The 18,147-nt window shown below is 40.6% G+C and overlaps 2 protein-coding genes across 3 annotated transcripts in view; both read right to left on the bottom strand.

Moving 5' to 3' along the window:
• Positions 1-4,108: 4,108 nt before the first annotated feature.
• Positions 4,109-5,456, bottom strand: foxi1 (forkhead box i1). Its single transcript, XM_029456705.1, has 2 exons — positions 4,859-5,456; positions 4,109-4,629 (listed from the first exon to the last, which is right to left on the bottom strand). Exons 1-2 carry the CDS (start codon positions 5,454-5,456, stop codon positions 4,109-4,111), a joined length of 1,119 nt encoding a protein of 372 aa, XP_029312565.1.
• Positions 5,457-16,911: 11,455 nt separating this feature from the next.
• The window catches only part of dock1 (dedicator of cytokinesis 1), a 156,482-nt gene continuing 155,246 nt past the window's right edge, over positions 16,912-18,147 (bottom strand). For both annotated transcript variants that reach the window (XM_029455855.1, XM_029455854.1), the window contains one exon: positions 16,912-17,775. In XM_029455855.1, coding sequence (XP_029311715.1) covers positions 17,680-17,775 — 96 coding nt within the window. In that variant the 3' untranslated portion in view covers positions 16,912-17,679. The remainder of the gene's footprint in view (positions 17,776-18,147) is intronic.

Consider the following 18,147-nt stretch of genomic DNA (forward strand, 5'->3'; position numbering starts at 1 on the left):
ATTGGATCTAAAATGGGAATAACATTTCTTTTTTTTTAGAAGAGCAAAGCTCAATTTAGTTACAAGTGGTGTAGTGAGAGGTGTCTCCACACTTTTCACATGCTCTCAACAACCGAGCAGTTTGCGCTTAAAAAAGTCTCATGTTCTGTATAAAATAATCCATATGGCTGCTCGTCCGGAGCGGGGATCCCATGCCGTTACCGGCCCATACGTTAGGCTTTTTATGGGCCTCGTACTAGGAATGATGAAACTGAATCAGGTCATGCCAATTGATAGACATTCTCCTCAGCTATCATTTGCACACACAATCCTTTCAAAGTGCTGTGAAGAGAGGTGCACCCCTCCTTAAAGCCTTCCCCAGAAGCTGTCATCATATTGTTCCCTAAAATATTTAACTTCCTCAAGAGATTGAGCTGTAATATAAGAAATTATCCCTGTAATGCCCACTGACTGCTACAAACAGATGTGAAATTTCAGGGTAGGCCCAGACTGTAATCAGCCCCCCTATGGCCAAGATATCATGTTCTTCACCGGGGTCAGACGCACAGTCTCCCTTTTCATATTACCGCTCAGATTTGTCTGTAAGGTAGTGTTATATGGGCTGTGGAGAATTATTAGGCTCTGGAAACATCTTTTTATTTGAAATCCTGAATGCTTTACAAAACCCACAAATTGCCTTACAACGCTCATCTTAAAGTTACTCTACACATCATCAGGAATAAGTCAACGGCACATGGCAAGAGGCCTGCACAGCACATATTTAGAAGCAGGTTTTAGAGTGAATGAAGGTTGCAAGTCTTGTTCTAGTTGCTTGTTTATCAGTTGAGGAGATCTCGCTTAACAGCTAATGGGCGTTAAGTTTCTCACTTTGCTCAGTGCAACTTTATCCAGCAATGATTCATCACTCCAGCTCATGTCACTCACTAGATAACACGGTAAAGCCTCCGGGTCTCAAGCTGCAGACAGCTCCTCTTCATGTCTTTCCGGTTAAACTGCGACATCCTAAATTGAAAACCTTTATCTAAACAGGGCAACGTCCTTATTTGTGTATATTTTATTTACTCCCTCTGTAGCAGTTAGAACTAAAAGTAAAACTCACCACAGGGGAGTGTAATACAGATCCCTGCTCAGCATAGTTGGCATTGGATGAATTGCTGGTGTATCTAGTCCCGTAAAGAGAAAGAGGATTGGAATAATCCAGTTCTGAAACACCAGCTCCTTCATCTATGAGCCAACCTCACCTTTGGAGGGATGACCCTTTGAGGCTGAAACCCATCATTATGGGTTTAGCCCACTATGCATGTGCGGGGACCGGGGCCACCCTTATGCTGAGGTATTCTGCTGGGCCTGGGCCTTCAGCCTGGGAGCCAGGGGCCCCGTAGACGGTAGAGCAGAGACATGGTGGCCTGACTGATATTCATGTGGGCCAGGTAAATGTGCCCTTCAGGCACGGGGCACTGGAGTGTTACGTTTCTGAGAAGATTTTAACTAAGACATTAAGACATTAGTTTAAGACATGTATTTATTATTATATTACAAATGGGGCATTATCTTAATAAATATGTGCTTATTTGCATAGATTTATGAAAACAATGTGTTTGTGTCGTCATCAAAATATACTTAAAGTACCAAAGGTACTCATTACACAGAGCAATATATTATATCATTGTGTTATAATTACAGCTGCATTAATATGTAAGCACCACTAATGTTGCAGTTGGTAAAGGTGGGGCTCATTTTAATGACTTTATACTGCAGGGTTTCTTAATATATAATAATACATCAGATGTATTAGTCGATTATATCTCTTATTGTGAATCTGCAAAGTAACTAGTAACTGGAGCTGTCAAATAAACATAGCCCATTAAAAGGTACAATAGTTGCCACCAACATGTATAAAGTATAAAGTACACAATTCAAATACAGTATTTGAATTTTATATACATATTTATACATCTAGTACTTGAAATACTCAAGTAAAGTACAAGTACCTCAGTGCTTGAGCGATGTACTTAGTTGCATTCCACAACTACCCATTTTTTTTTTTTTATATTACACTGAATTATTGTATTCTGACAATTCCACATTCAGTGAAAAACTAGTTGAATTAGGGGATCAAGAAATGACAGTAATAAGAAGTTAAAGGCCTCTGAATGTGAAAGGCTTTTACACTCCATTCACTGGACGTGATGAGGATTTCAACAGAAAACTTGTTACTGTGAGAACCTGCTGCTGTATGACAAAAATCCTCTTTGTCTGACCGTGGCCCTGCTCCACAGATAATAGAGCAAAATGTGGCCTGAGGGAGATAATTTGTTCCCAGATCTTCAGATCGCAATATTTTCATTTGAGCCCAGGAGGGGATCTCTTGAATTGCCAGCTTCCATTGTGTTCCAACAAGGGGCACGAAAGTCTTGTCAATTAATTTTTCTTTTATTCCAGACCAAAGAGCGCCTGAGTGAATTCAATTATCAACCAATTAAGAGGTGTTTTCTTTAATTTACAGGCTTTGATTCCGTGCGTATCCATATTGTCTGGAAATAAGACAGGAGAGGGGTGTTAAATCACTTGAACATTTCCTCTGCGTGGGCTGCAAAATATTTTCTCCCCAATAGCAGGCTTTGTGTCCCCTGGGTCACAAGCACAACAAAAGAACATTACATGCCGTTGAGCTCTCTCGTCAATTGTTCAGCGGATGCTCTTCCAACAGTGGTTCCCAATACAACAAAACAAAAACAAAAACACACAAATCCCATTAACAGGATTCACGCACGCGCACACACACACACACACACACACACACACACACACACACACACACACACACACACACACACTCGGAACAGCCAGTGTTCTACGTGACAAGACTTTGGGAATAGATGGAGACAGGTGCAATATTCAGAAAACAGGTTAACATCAAACAGGCGCAGTCTGAGTCAAATCCAGCCCCAGACAAAAAGCTGAACTTCTGAACCTTGTGGAAGTAAGTTAAAGGTCTGATTGCTTGATGAAAAGGGGCTATTAGAAGTGACAAGCGGAAAATGTCTCTGTCTTACACACTTTACTGCTTACAGCCACTTGACTTCAGATGTCCTGACAGGCTCCAGAGCAGTTATAGGCTACTGGTTTATTTAGGCCTACCACTTTCTTGGAAAACGTTTAAGAATTTAATTTAATTTTTATAATATTTGCCTGTTTTGCCTGACAGAGGCTTTTTGAGAGAAAGAAAGCACAGCAGGGTCTCCAAAATATTATAAACCGTCTAATTAATTTGTAAATCTACAAAAAAAGTGGGTTTAGATGAATCTGTTGGGCTTCAGCTGAATACAAAATTGTACACTAACATAAAAATAATGTCCTCTCAGCAGGGTTAGTTACAAGGATATCATACAGGGATGAGAAAATAGACTGACCTTACACAGCCTGTTTGTCTAAATGTGAGTATTATAGGAATATGAAAGGGATTTTCCTCAGGAAATAAACAAAACTAATAATTTGAAGTAGATATCAGTTTGTATTAGAGAGTTTTAAAGCCTTATCTCTCAGATTGTTTTCATCCAACACTCAGATAAGTGAAATGACACATAAGCCTGGAGTTAAAATAAAATGACTTTTATTCAAACATAGACGTGTTTTTAAATAAAACACACAACACAATTCAGTCTAAAAATACATGTCATATCGTCTTATGAAAATAATTTCTGTACATTGGTGTCTTCTTCTTCTTTAAGACAGGGAGTCGGGCCAAACGAGCAGCTACGATTAAGAAAAAAGAGAAGTAAAGCACGCATCCATCAGTTCAAGGACAGACTTCCGTGGGCTCATTTGTAAATTGATTATTTTTCTACAAATAAACATATTTGTTGCACTTGTATAAACAAACCATAATGGAGAAGTGACAGATTGTAATGTTCCTTTTCAATACACCGAAGTATATTTTCCCAGTTATGAAGGGATGAAAAATAAAACGGTAATTTCCAGTGCTAGTTTTAACATGAGGCCTACTAAACCAGAGAAGCAGTATTAACAGCAGGCTACTAAAGAAATGTGAAGGCTAACAATGAGTGATAAACTTTTTTTTCGGTAAGCAGCCCAACACTGACAGAGTCTACACCTCTGTTCCTTCCCGGCTGTATATGAGGTTATTAACACTAAAATGGTTGGAGAGGCTCTGTACTGATGTGTAATAGTTCATTTTGTTATTGTCAGAGTTCAGAGGAGAGATTAAAGTGGGCGAGTAGGAGCCGAGTCCAGACATGCCCTCTCTGGTCTGAGACAGATGCCCAGAGCCGTAGTCCCGCTCCCCGCCCCGCGAGCCCTCGTTGCTTCCCGCCAGCAGCGAGTTCACGCTGGACACGAAATGGCTGTAACACGGGCTGTGCTCCGCGGACGGAGACGGGGACGACTTGGGCTCCGTGGGGGAGGCCGGGGATCCGTGCAGGCTGGGCGGGGAGGAGCTCAGGAGGCTGGCGGTGTCGGAGAGCTTGTGCGGGCCGTCTTCTGACTTGACGGGTAGAGCGGTGCTGTCAGCCCCGGTAATGTCAGCTCTCCTTTTTCTCTTCCGCCTGAAGTTCCCGTTGTCAAACATCTTCTCACAGTTGGGATCCAGCGTCCAGTAGTTTCCCTTACCTGGATAAGAAACACAAACAAAGGGGTTAAATATGGATGACAAACATTTTGCTCACATTTCACCTGCGCACTAAATTGTTGTCTTTAACATATGGTTCACTGGAATGATTCAACTTGTTTCGAGATCAACTTTTTCAACATGTCAAGCCAAGTCTTGAAGCACATTCAATAATAATAATAATAATAATAATAAATCAATCTCACACAGAAATACTTCATTTTGACTCACCGGGGTCATCCTCGTCCCGTGCCACTTTTTTGAAACAGTCGTTCAGTGACAAGTTGTGGCGGATTGAATTCTGCCAGCCAGCTTTGCTCTTCTTGTAGAAAGGAAAGTTCTCAGCCACATACTGATAGATCTGACTGAGAGTCAACTTTTTGTCTTGAGTGTTCTGTATGGCCATGGCGATCAGTGCTGAGTAGGAGTAAGGTGGTCTGACCATCTTGAAGAGTTCCTGCTGGCTGGATATGGACAGCCAGCTCAGGTCTGCTCCACCAAACCCGGTGGGAGGCGGTAAGAACGGCCTCTGGTTCGAGCCGTATCCAGATTGAATATAGGACGTGCCGTTGTTCCCGGGAAGATAAGGAGAGGAGTTGATGCTGGGTCCGTTCAGCCATAGGTACGGGTTCGTGGACGGGGAGGTGTACTCTCCGAGGCCGTAGCTGGAGGGGTGCGTCGGCGGCCTCTGTGGGTGATGGTGGTGGAGATTCTGTTGGTACACACCGTAGTTATCGCAGTACACGGCCATGTCCAGGAGCTCCTGCGCGCTGTGGTGCTGAATGGGGCTGGACTGCTGGTTAGATGGTTGGTGTCCAAAAGCGTTCATAATCCAACCTAACCAGATTCCCAAAAACCTAATTTCGTCTATGTCTCTCTCTCTCAGGACTGAACTCATCCTCAGAAGGAGGAGTATTTATGCTCAGCGCCCGGAAACTCTACAGGTAGCCCATTGAAAACTTTTGAGATGGTCACACCCCTCTTTTCTGTCCCGCTACAGCTCAGTTGTATTGACCCACATCTCCCTATCAATGAGCACCGATACTGTTTTTACATGCAATGCTGAGCTTCATATTATTTACGGTATATTCCCATTAAGGCAGGTTAGTGATTTATAACTATTGCCCGTGCGTAATTACGCACTGGAGCTTTTGTTGTACATGGCAAAGTTTTTCGAATTTGTTTTAAACACGATATGATTTAGTAAATAAACTATTAAGGATCACCAGAGTAAATACATGTCCTGAACTTTTATGGTTCCCAAATATATTTTGGTAGATTATTTTAGGAGTTTTTTGTTCATTTTCAAGTTTCAGTGAATTAGATTTTTTTTTACATTCTTCAAGTTCCTGTTATAAACATATATACCTTAAATCTCACATATATGTGTGTCTTAAAATATATATGTCTTTCCAGCTCTATCGATGAACAATAGACAAGGGTTGTAGCCGCTTGATAAAAAATAGCGCACCATGTCTGAACTCGTTGACTTTTCTGCAGGACAGTGTCAAACCCAAACAGCGAAGACCCGCGTGTTTCTAAAGAGCCACCTTCTCTTAAAATAAATTCGTTTTCAATAAACACTTCACAAGTGCCGAAAGTTTAGTGTCAACAAGTGACTCGTGGAGGGGAAAAAAACCCAGCAGGCTCCCGAAAAAAAACAGGCAAAATGAATAATTAAAACAGGCATAATTAAGTATGTCATTATATTACATTATTGAGCTCTGTGAATTTTACTGTCAAGAAAAATTAGGGAAAAAAAAGAAATCGCGTCCAACAGGTTTTATCTAACTTTAACTTTTGAATTAGAAACCAAAAATAGAAACTCGTATGGTATAATAACAGGGACATGTTTTAAATGTTTTAACATATAGTGATAAATAGGACAATTGTTGCATCCTTTAAACGTGATGCTTCCACTTTTAAACATCAATATGAATATATTTCATAAAACCTACAGTGAAGATATGGAGCTCCTCAGAGGAGCATATACAAATAATAATCTGCTCTTTAGGATTGACACTATTCTAATGTAATGCATGTGGTCAGAGGGAAAAGAAACCCTGGAGGTTTCTAGAGCCGACCTCTGGCAAAGTTTCGATCGCGAGGAAAGTGCCCACCAATACTTTAGTCGACTCGTCTTATGAAAAGTTCTCCCACGATATTATGTTATTATAACACGTCTGGAACCTATTACAGCATGGCCGTGAACTACTGTATGTGATAAATCATTTTTTAAATACGCTGCTGTTATAAGGGCACATGTCTAACAGTTGTATCGCCATGATCCATTCACAGGCCCTCGTTCTGTGGTGTTTAGGACTGAAGTTTCCATTTAAAAAATGCTGAATTTAAAATGACTAGTTGTCTACGCGTTCAGGTCTGTGGTCATCCCTGTGAAGAGTGGGCTCTGCAGGTTGCTGCCGGACTCCTGCACTAATCGGCAGAACATTCCTCCTCTCCATGACCTTGATGTAATTGTTTGGCTCCAAGGTGTTGTCCCGACCACAGGCTGTACGGCAGCGGCGAGCAGTGGACTCCACGGGGGGGGAAGTGGCATTAACCCCCAGATGAAAACAGCACAACCTGTTCGGTGTCCAACACCCTGTGCAGCTAATTACTGCTGACTGGACATCTGAATCTGAAATGATAATTATTCTCAGCCTGACACTTATTCATAATCTTATGGGGAGTTTTGTGTTGTTGAGTTATCATGAGCCCTTTTAACTTTCAATTCTAATATATTATTTATTACTGTAGGCGAATAATAATGTAATACAAGCGCTAAATAGATTTAATAGGGACTCATTTATTTATTTTATTGTTATCACTGTTAGCTTTTTGTACATTGAGGTTGATTAAGCCATCAATCACAATTTTCCTTTCAGAGATGTCAAATGTGGCTCAACATGGCAACCTCAAGCCCCTGTGTCATTTCAAAGTAATAATTCAAACATGCTGACTGTGTGTGTGTGTGTGTGTGTGTATGTGTGTGTGTGTGTGTGTGTGTGTGTGTGTGTGTGTGTGTGTGTGTGTGTGTGTGTTTGTGTGTGTGTGTGTGTGTGTGTGTGTGTGTGTGTGTGGAGGGAGGGGGATGTCTATTGTTGCTCTGCCATGTCTGTCTTCATCCCCTGTTTCCTCAAGCTTTTTGAGGTCATGGGAGCTTTTCTCTGGGAGATCAAGTCAATCACGGCCGGGGTCAGAGAGGCAGGGCCGAGGCACCGCAGGCCCCTTCAGACTGAGACTAGAGACAACCACTGCTGCAGGTGATGGGGGGAATAACCCAGACTGCTACTTCTTCATTCAGTATGTATCTGTGCATTGTACTGCTGGGATTACAGCTGAACCACGCTGGAATCAACAAAGACCCTCCAGATTAAAAGGGCTTGTTTTCTGCATACCTTGGCTTTAATGTGGGCCGATGAATTAGATGTCTGCTACCGTTTATTGCTTTGAAGTAATTACTAGACAATTAGATGCACTTAAGGGCAATGCAATCACGAGAGGCACAGATAAAGTAATTCATTCTGACTGTGTAAACAAATGCATCCCCTTTATCTAGCCAGGGGCTTGTCCTTCTCACAGTCTCCCCCCAGTGGAGGAACAAAGCGAAACAGACAACACAGTTTGAGTGCTAATTAATGTGCAGCCTGGATGCAGAGTGACAGAGTGAAAATAAAAGCTGGTGCTGCCGAATGCTTTGCAGGAAGTTCTTTGTCAGCAGGTCTGACTGTGCGGGAGATTAAAGACACTTGAAGTGTTGCTATGTGAAACTTGGCAGGCAGAGTAGCTGTCTGGCCTCAGAGCATCCTTCATTTCTACACTCTATGGTCTTTATTCTTTAAGATGGCGTGTCCACTGAAAGACACCTATATAATAGGATCTCTATAGCTGAGCTTTGCACTTTCACCTCAACACATTTCAAGAGTTTAAAAGGGACGAATAACATTTCAAGTTTCACATTGTGTCATTTTTGACAACTTATATGAGTGTTAAGAAAATAATGTAGCATTTTAAACTCACATTTAGCTGTTGCGTAATGCAAGGCCAATAATATACTTATAAAGTAAAAAGTAACAGAGTAATAATACTTACAGCACAGATTAAGGTAAAGATCCCATCAAGATGTTTCAAGATATATACAAATATTTTGTTTCATTCATGTTTCTTGTTTGTTTTATTATCAAAAAACTCTTATAAATGAAACATTCTGAAGACGACATTTACTCTGTCCCTCACTGAAAAGTCAATTCCCAGTGTATTTGCACTGGAGGCCTCACATTCCCATATTAAAATTGTTACATATTGAACCACGACTGGCTTCCAAACTATTAGATTTCAGGAAATCTTTTTTTGAGTGGAAGGGGGAATTTAAGTTTACTTTGAAAGCATTTGGGTCAACAGCCTCAACCATCGTTAGCACATAAATATCTCAAGGTATTTGTGTACCTGCGAGGCCCAAAGGAGGGGAATATGTTTCTTAGTAATTAGACGCTCCTCCATGTGGAGTCCCCTCTGACCAATTACTGCTTGGCCCTGACAGTCCATCTCCAGGAGTTAAGGAGGCAGCCCTGCAGACAGCGTGCTGACCGAGAGAGAAATACAACCAGCCCGGCCTTCTGCATCGCGGCTGCTGCTTGCATTAACTTAATGCTCTCCTCCGCTGGGCAGATTTACACCTCAGCTCCTGATTACAGCCTCGGTGAGATCAGATGTTACTGGTCTGTTTGTGGCAAATATCACAGCTTGCTTAGGCTCACCATCAGTTGCAGACCTATTTCCTAGCAAGGTCTTTAAAATACCACAACTTGGCATAGAGAGAGTCATGAAATTAGAATTATAAGCAGAGATATTTCAACTCTAAAATTGCAGCACCCTTTAAATAACGGCTCACACCGGATACCGTGGACATGATTTGATGTAGTAGGGTGCGGGTGGTGTCAAGACTACTAATTTGACTTTAAGATTGTATAACCACAAGCCAGAGGTTTTTGTCACTATGGCAGTGTGATGAGGCAGGATGCACTGACGGTACTATCCAGATGAGGGCAGCATTGCTTCAAACATGATTCCTTCAGCATCGCTCAATAAACCAAAAATCTTTACAACACCACATCTATCAACCATGCAGTGCAGCTTCCTGGGAGGCAACATATATCAAAATGTAGAAATGGATATTGATTTTAATCACACAGAATTTATGAAACACAGAGGTGTTAGAGTTTAAAGTGAAAGTGATGAAATATGTTCCTCTCTCTGGAAGTTAGTGCACAGGGTTTTGTTTTTACAACCGTACAGTTCCCTGATAATAGTTTTGCTCATTGTTTACAATGGTGCTTTAGAATTATGTATAATATTACAAAATGATACATAAATTCTGCTCTGAAAAGGTTGACAAACGCCAGTGTATTATAATGTCAGACGTAAGCATCGGTGTGTGTGTGATAGTTAATCACAGTTTGCCATTTAACAGTCAGAAATATAATGAAAATAGTCCCTTAGTAGTCTAGAGTTTGAGAAATATCAGTCTATTTAATACTTCCACACAAAATACTTCTGAAGCAGCTCAAAAATATAGACATGAGATCAAAAAGACCAAAATTACAAAGATTTAATTAACCGGCTCAAATCAATATTCTGCTACTGGGACAGCATGCCTGTAGCACTTCAAAGTTATTTCCGTGTGCAGCTGACAGTAGCTGGGAACTCTGCTTCCTCATCAAACGAGCTCTCCACCCCCGATCTCTAGGTATGTCTCCTAGCAACACGTCGCACCGACTGCCTGGGAAAACCCAGTGCTTCATAATAGCCTTGGCTAATATAGATCACCACCACTTGGCTGTTTCCCTCAAACCAATATAATAAGCCTGTGTACAGAATGTACATTTTGTATTTAGTGCTGAATGCAGCACAGGATAAACAAGCTCAGATTGAAAATGCCAGCAGTTCTCCCGTGCTGTATAGTGCGATGTGGACTAGTCTCTGTGCCTGTAAGAGCTGCTTGTGACAGCCCCTCTTGATAAGAGAGTGATGGAGAGTCTGTCTGGAGTGTGTAAAGTCGTAGGCAGGACAGAAAAAAAAAGCATTAAAGTGTGCGATCAAAGGCTTGGCTCACGGCTTCCAGCCAGTGCAGGTGTTTATAACAACCTCTTGCGGCAGATAAGAAACGTGCTCAAAGGACAGTTTGCTATCAGATAAATACAATTAAATGTCTCTAAAAGTAGCAAAACATCCATTATTATCAACATTTACTGCAGCCCATTTAGAGTAGTGCTGCAGTAAATTATTATTTTCAACACAAGGAGAAAATGCAAGGCGGGAACACCAACTATCCAGGGGCCCAAGACCCTCACAGGGGAGGGGGCAATTATTCAACCATCAACAATCATTTGAGCTCTATAGTACTGTGTCCATTAGGGTCCAACAACAAATAGTTCCCCGAGGGGCCATAGCAGTAATCCGGTCTCGATCGAATGTCTTGTTTTGTCCAACAATCCAAAGACGATCAATTTCCTATAATTTCAAACAAGTAAAAGCTGCTAATTCACACATTTGAGAATTTCGAAGCATCAAATAATGAGCAGTGTGCTTGAAAAACGACTAAATCAATTATCGGAATAGTTACAGATTAATGTTTCTGTTGAACGACTAATCAATTGCCTAATTGCTGGAGTTCTAATTTAGAGACATGCAACTTCAACTGTACCATCATCGTATCACTAAACCTCGTCGTGCTGCTACACGCGAAGCACAAATGAAATAGTTCCACAACACAATGACCTCAATGATTCATCCGTTAAAATGTTGGTAAAGAAATTGAATGAAGAATTTTCAGTAAACATTTACATGTTTGTGGAGAGCAATGTTGTCGCCACACACGAGATGTTTGTGGCAGTGAACACAACCCACTCAGGTAGTTTACTGAACCAGTGTGACAACTCTGGTGAGACATGAAGGGGCCTCATGGATCCTGCATCACAGTACAAGTGACAGCTTCACACAACACTACACTGTCATGCTGACGATTGACTGCTGGTGAAGCTACGTGTTTGTTACAAGATGCTATAACAGGCAGCTGTACATTAATTCGCCGACAGGTGATGTAAATGCAAATCTTTTTCATTTCGATTCATGTTTCTTTTAAGATTCCTTTTATGGCGCGTTCTTCTTTATTGGACGGTTAACTGCAAATAGCAGCAGTAAATACAGGCAGAAAGAGATAGGGATGGCTATATGATAATAAGAAGTGTATTTATAGATCGGTGCGCAGCAGTTGCAGTGCAAGGTAAGAAAGAGTGTAAATATACAGAGTGCAAATATCAAATAGAGGTGCAAGTATAAAAATATCAGATCCACAATATAGCCCACACAACGCCAAAAATATAAACGAGGTGAAGGGTAGGGAACGCGGGATCATTATTTACATAGTTTGTCATTCAAGCATTTGCATCAAACTGCTGCCTTCCTCATACCAGATCTTTATCCATCATGGAATGTGTAGCCATGCTAACGACATGACTCCATGGATGCCAATGTCAGTCGGTCAGAATGTCCATTATTTTTTAAACATTTCAACAACTATCGGATTGTTAAGACATTTTGCAGACATTCGAGGTCCCCAGATAAATCCTACTGACTTTGGGAGTCCCCTCACTTTCCCTCCAAGCTCCACCAGCAGGTTGACGTTTGTGGTTTTGAGAGAAACGTCTCAACAACTATTGGATGGATTGCAGGTTGAGTTTTTTTTTGCAGACATTACCTGTCATTTGGTTTATGAACAGCCTACTTGCCTCGGCCTCACTTTGTGTTTACTGCTAAATAGCACATATTAGCATGCTAACACTCTATCTATCTGTAGTTAGAACTCTAGTGCGTTGACGTTAGCATTTAGCTAATAGCGCCGCTCTGCCCTAAGTACACCTCACACAGGGCCGTGTCTAGATGGTAACTCTGGATTTGCGAAACAGCTCAAAGCCTAACCGTAACCATGTTGCAAGAGTTTCACAGCGTTAGCATACAGAAACGAAGATGCTACTGCCAAGTTTTTTTTTTTGAAGATGAGTATACTAAACAACATACACTCATTTAACCTAACCTACATTAGTATTGTTTATACATTTCTGTTGGCAACTAAGCAACAGACAATAACAGACTAAATGTATCTGTTTAGCATAACAGCTAACTATTGAAAAGCTGTTTGCCACATCGACAGTATAATATTAACCACTAACGTTAGGCTACTTGTAGTGAGTCTGCCAAAAAGAAAGGCATGGAAATCCCATAGACGGCTGTGATTGCATATATGCAAGATTGTTGATTTATGGTAATATTGTCCCCTTTCATTATGCAAAGGAGACATTTACAGAGAAGCATGCACATCATGCAAACTCCCAGCAAATGAAAGTGTTTCAAGAGGGAAGGGAAATATACACATAATTCCAGGCTGAAATGACAAATGAGATGGGGATAGAGTGCACTGTAAATACATTTCTCCTGGAGAGTAGGAGCTAGCTCACAGCTTCCCTCCATACAAAGCCTGTGGAAATCCTCTCAATTAAGCAATGCATTTCCCTATGCTTTGAGGAGAGAGAGGGTGAAGCATAATGCCTGAGCACAAATTACTGAGAGCCTATTGAAATAGCTGCCAGTTAACTATGTAATATTACCACTGCTGAAATGCTTCACCCTTTATCCCTTTTCAATTGCAAGGCTAGATATTGAGGGTGCACTGGGTATTCTTGATAAATCAATTATGCTATTGACAAAACTTTTTATTCCCACCTCAGTTTGGAGAGAATGTGCTTATCATTGCAATGCAATAAGCAGGTTACCGTGACTATAGAAACAAGTATTGGACCCCCCCCCCCCCCCCCCCCCCCCCCCCCCCCTTGGAATTCGTCAAGTTTTATTGTTTTACTTTAGATCATTGTGGATGTGGAAACTTTCAACACACATCATCCTAAAACTTTTTAGTGCCTGAGTGAAAACAAATGTGTAGAATTGATCTAAATTAAGTGCAAATATAAATAATTAAGTGATTGATTGCATAAGGATTCCCGCACCTTATGTCAATATTTAGTAAAGGTACCTTTTGGCAACACTTGCATCCTTTAGTCTATGCAGATAGATCTGTATCAGCAAAAGTTGACATATTTTTACTATAAAGTTTATTACTGCCACAAATATTTTTGGACTGATGTCTGGGCTCTGACTTGGCAACTTCAGGATATTAATATTGCTGTTGTGAGGCCCTTCCTGTGTAGCTTTGTCTTTTTGTTTAGCTGGAAAATAAATCTTCCAAATCGCACTCTTGCAGGTTGCAGCAGGTTTTCCGCAACGATTTCAATGCATGTGTGTTCCCTGTATCGTCACAAACACCCCCCCACTGCAATGTACTGCGACCACATGGCATCACATTGTGCCATGTCTTTATTTTTCTCTTTGCCACGGCGACATAAAGCTGCTCTTGGTGAATCACCGGGGCAACAGGTTTTGTATGCACAAGCTCAGCTATAGAAGTGTTGCTACTTCAGAGCGTCCACAGACCTGCTCCAGGCAGATCTGCAGCGGTGCCATTTTTTGTTTTTTATGAATGATCTCACTGGGCTTTCAGTAATGTGTGTTTCAGTAAACTCATCACAGATTTCTTTACTTTGTATTTTTGACTAAGCAGCTTTAAAAACAACAACTTTAAATCACAACCTTGATTACACACAGGTGTTCTCCATTTAACTAACTATGTGACTTCTAGAAACAATTGGCTGCACCAGTGATTTTTTAATATCCATTAGTTTGGGTTAGGGTTAGTTCAATTTGAAATAAATGTTTAGAGAATTATTCATTTTGACATATTGTTTTGGCAGTCGATGTGATTCAAAATTGCAAATAATGACAAAGTCCACAAAAGTCTAAGGGGGAGGTGAATACTTTTTACAGGCACTGCATGCAGATGTATGCTTTATATCATCAATGTATGGACCGTATGAACCGCCTGTGTGTTGTTTAACAGAGCAGCTACCAAAGCTTGTAGCTATTGATCAGCGATTAGGAGGGGTTGTTAAGTTAGCGGCCATTAATGGTCATTCATTTTTCTCAAGTGGCATCTTTTACACTCCCTTAGCTTTTTTACATGGAATCAATTGAAACCATAAATTCCAACCTTTGGACGTTCATGTTACCATGTAGTGGGTCGAAGGTGCATTGGCACTGAGGAAAAGGCTTTGATGAACACCATCGTGTTTTTTGTTATTGTAAGCAGAGTACGGTGCTGCACCGCAGCAAGGGTAATGGTCCCGAGAGAAAGTTAGGCGGTCGAGCCTTGGGTGGAACTGGAAGAAAGAACCTGGAAAGATGGGAAACCATGAGACATAATAACATTGGTATGATAGTGAAACCTGCATTTTTATTGAATATTACTTACTCCATTTCTTTCTGTTTGGAGAGCAATTCATCATCTACGCAGATAGTACAAATGAAGGTCCTATGGAGCACATTCTGTACCTTGTATTAAGCAGTGGTAATATGTACACAACAACGATCTGTCCGCAACAGGATTAAATGGATTTTTACTGTGTACATGAGGAAAGAGGGAGCTCGGGTGATTTGTACAAGAAGCATGACAGGAAATTGAATAGATTCCAGATGAGTATTATATTCGATATCATTGTTTTTTTATTTTATGAAGCTTTACCACCTTTCTGATTCATTCTAGCCCCTTAGGAGATTGTTTCTGTAGAGAATTATATATATATATATATATATAAAAATGATTTACTTGGTGTATTGATAAACAATTAGGACAGCATCATTGAATTCTGCCTTTTCTTGTAGCAGGTGAATTGCCAACATGTTAACAAGACATTTTACTGTCATGAGCAACATTACAGTCATCTCTTATGACTGCTTTCCCCAAATAAAACTCTCAGGGAAAATATGTCATTCGGTGTTCCTAATTAGGACAAGAGAGATTGATAAACCCTAACTTTCTTGAGATGTAAAAAAACCAAAACCCATTCAAACAACAGATGCTACAGTTTGAGCATTTCTCCTCAGGCGGACACCCACTCACAAAATGTCAGCAGAATAAGAGAGCAGAGGAATATGAGCCACCTGGGGCAAACACTTCAAAAAGGCCCCACAAGCCGGTTTTGTGCTGCACACAACGGGGCCTGTAAATACATTTACAAAATGTGCAAATGAGGATTCGGAAAATTGAAGGTTCAACAACAGCATTTTACAGGAGCTTTCACTGGAGCACAAATAACAGCTGGTAAACAGCTGTGTATTTCGTTTTTATTTATTTATAATTTTACTTTCATTTTCATAATATGGGAAAGAAATAGGCTAATAAAGCTGCATGGTGAGAATCACAGGATTTCCTTCCAATTAAACGGACTGTGCGGAGAGTTTAAAGTATATAAAACGCATCACTTCAGCATACATAGAAAGACATTATGATTAAAAACTATTTTTGTATGCCTCATATGCCATGTATGCAAAAGTGATCACCGTCGCCAAACTTTACATTAAGTCAACTTATTCCACCGACAATAAAAGTGACGCACATATTACTAAACTAATTAAAGTGTAATTCAATTTAAAGCTGCTGCACAACAGATACACTGACTTAATGGTTCAAACATTAATTTGGAGTCAAAATACATTAAACCCATCAAGCGTAGAAAGCTGAGAACAAACTTGTCAGCCTGCGTGTCCCATGACACCAATCTATCATTTTTTAAATGACAAAATTAAACAAAACCATAAAACAATGATTAACTTATCAACAGGACGTGTTATTACACTGCAGCAGTGTGAAGAAACTACAGTTTTTAATAAAGACATTTAGGTATGACCTTCAGCAGCTTCTAAAAAAGCAGAAATCAAAAATGCATGAGGAATGACAAAGCTGGCACCTGCAGTTTGTTGGCACGTCTAACTGTATTTCAAATATGGGCCACATTCCAGATACGTACTTTCAGCTTTGAAAGAGATAAATGATGCTTGGGTGAGCGGACACATTATGTAGATGAGATTGCATTAGCCTAAATAGAAGTCATTCTGTGGCGTAACACTTTGGGTATAAAACGCCTGTGTGTTGATAATGATGCGGCTGTTGTGAAGGCTGTCAATCAAGGGAGGCAGAAAAGCTTCGCTGCTGCTCAAGTAGAAGTGAGGAAAAGCGTACAGATTGCCAGTTTGTTTTGGATTTCAGAAATATGGAAACGCGCATCTATTTTCAGCACCTCTCGCTTTGGACGGAAAATAATGAGGCAGACATCTTCTTTTTAAAAATACATACATTTGAAATTTTATTCAGAAGTCATGTCAGTAGTAGTGAATTGGGATATTATTGAAATCCAAGGTTACAGCAATCTAGGACAAGGTCTGAACAATGATAATGCGATAGGAGTTAGTTGTATGTGCACTCCAAATTTTTACCAATAAAATCCATGATAGGGTCACAGAAACTCTGTAAAGTCCCGTCAATTTAAAACCTACACGCCCTTTTTTGTTTCATATAAATGCCACTTAATCTAATGATACGTTAATACAAAAAGAGTCATGATCAAAACACATACAAAAAGGAAAAAGAAAACTGAAATAAAATAAGATCATATATACAAACCTCTGTACATAGTGGGAATATGAATAAAAGAGATAAGATTTATTCTTTAATGATCTATGTGCTCTCATATACTTGAGAGTGGGTCAGTATTGGAAAGCTGCTGTCTGAACACAATGTCCTGATTAAGTCCTCGAGTGGCGTGGTTTCGGGCGTAGACGGCATCTATAAATTCAGAGACTACTCCCCTGTTGCAGACAGCTTCGTCGTCAAACTGTAGGCAAAACAAGATAGGAAGAGAATAAAAAGATGATAATAAGGGGCGGGCTGCAGTGAGGTATTCATCTTGTCAAGCTGGGACAGGGAGCGAGGAATGTGTTGGTAAAAAGAAAAAGAAACTGCCGCTTTTCGGTGGGAGCGGTGACTGTTGATGTCGTTTTTGTTGTGCTGTCAGCGTGTCGTTTGGTCCTACTGTCAGCATCTTTGTTCACTGTACAATCCCTGAATCGATAGAGGCCTGCTTCCTGGTGGTCTTGGGTGGAGGTGGAGGAGGGGTCTTGCTGGGCAGAGGAGGTGGAATGTGCTGCGAACACACAAAAACAGAAACCTTGAAATAGTCATTATTCTCAACTGAAGACAACTCGTCTTTCCACTTTGTTTTCGAAACTCAGGGTTTGAAGCTGCTGTCGCTCCCAGTTTGATTGACAGGTCTTTTATTACGGGGCCCAGGATCAGCTTACACAACATTCACGTCTTTTATGATTGTCACTGTGTCACATTAGGTGATTATGTTCCCTTAAATTCTCAGACTAGATGTTTGTCAGACCGTACGTTGAACCTCAACCAATCATATATCACCGTCTGCATGAGAGTAGGGGCAGACCTTCTAGTGAAGCCTTCCATAAGACACACACATTGTTGTATGGAATCTATTGGATCGAGCCATGTTGGGGCT

Source organism: Cottoperca gobio, chromosome 19 (genome assembly GCF_900634415.1).
Source record: "Cottoperca gobio chromosome 19, fCotGob3.1, whole genome shotgun sequence".
NCBI classification, from domain to species: domain Eukaryota; kingdom Metazoa; phylum Chordata; class Actinopteri; order Perciformes; family Bovichtidae; genus Cottoperca; species Cottoperca gobio.

Coding starts and splice junctions, on each gene's coding strand:
- foxi1 (XM_029456705.1), bottom strand. CDS start 5,456: ATGAACGCTTTTGGACACCAACCATCTAACCAGCAGTCCAGCCCCATT. Junction 4,630..4,858: donor ACGGGACGAGGATGACCCCG/GTGAGTCAAAAT, acceptor TTTCTTATCCAG/GTAAGGGAAACTACTGGACG.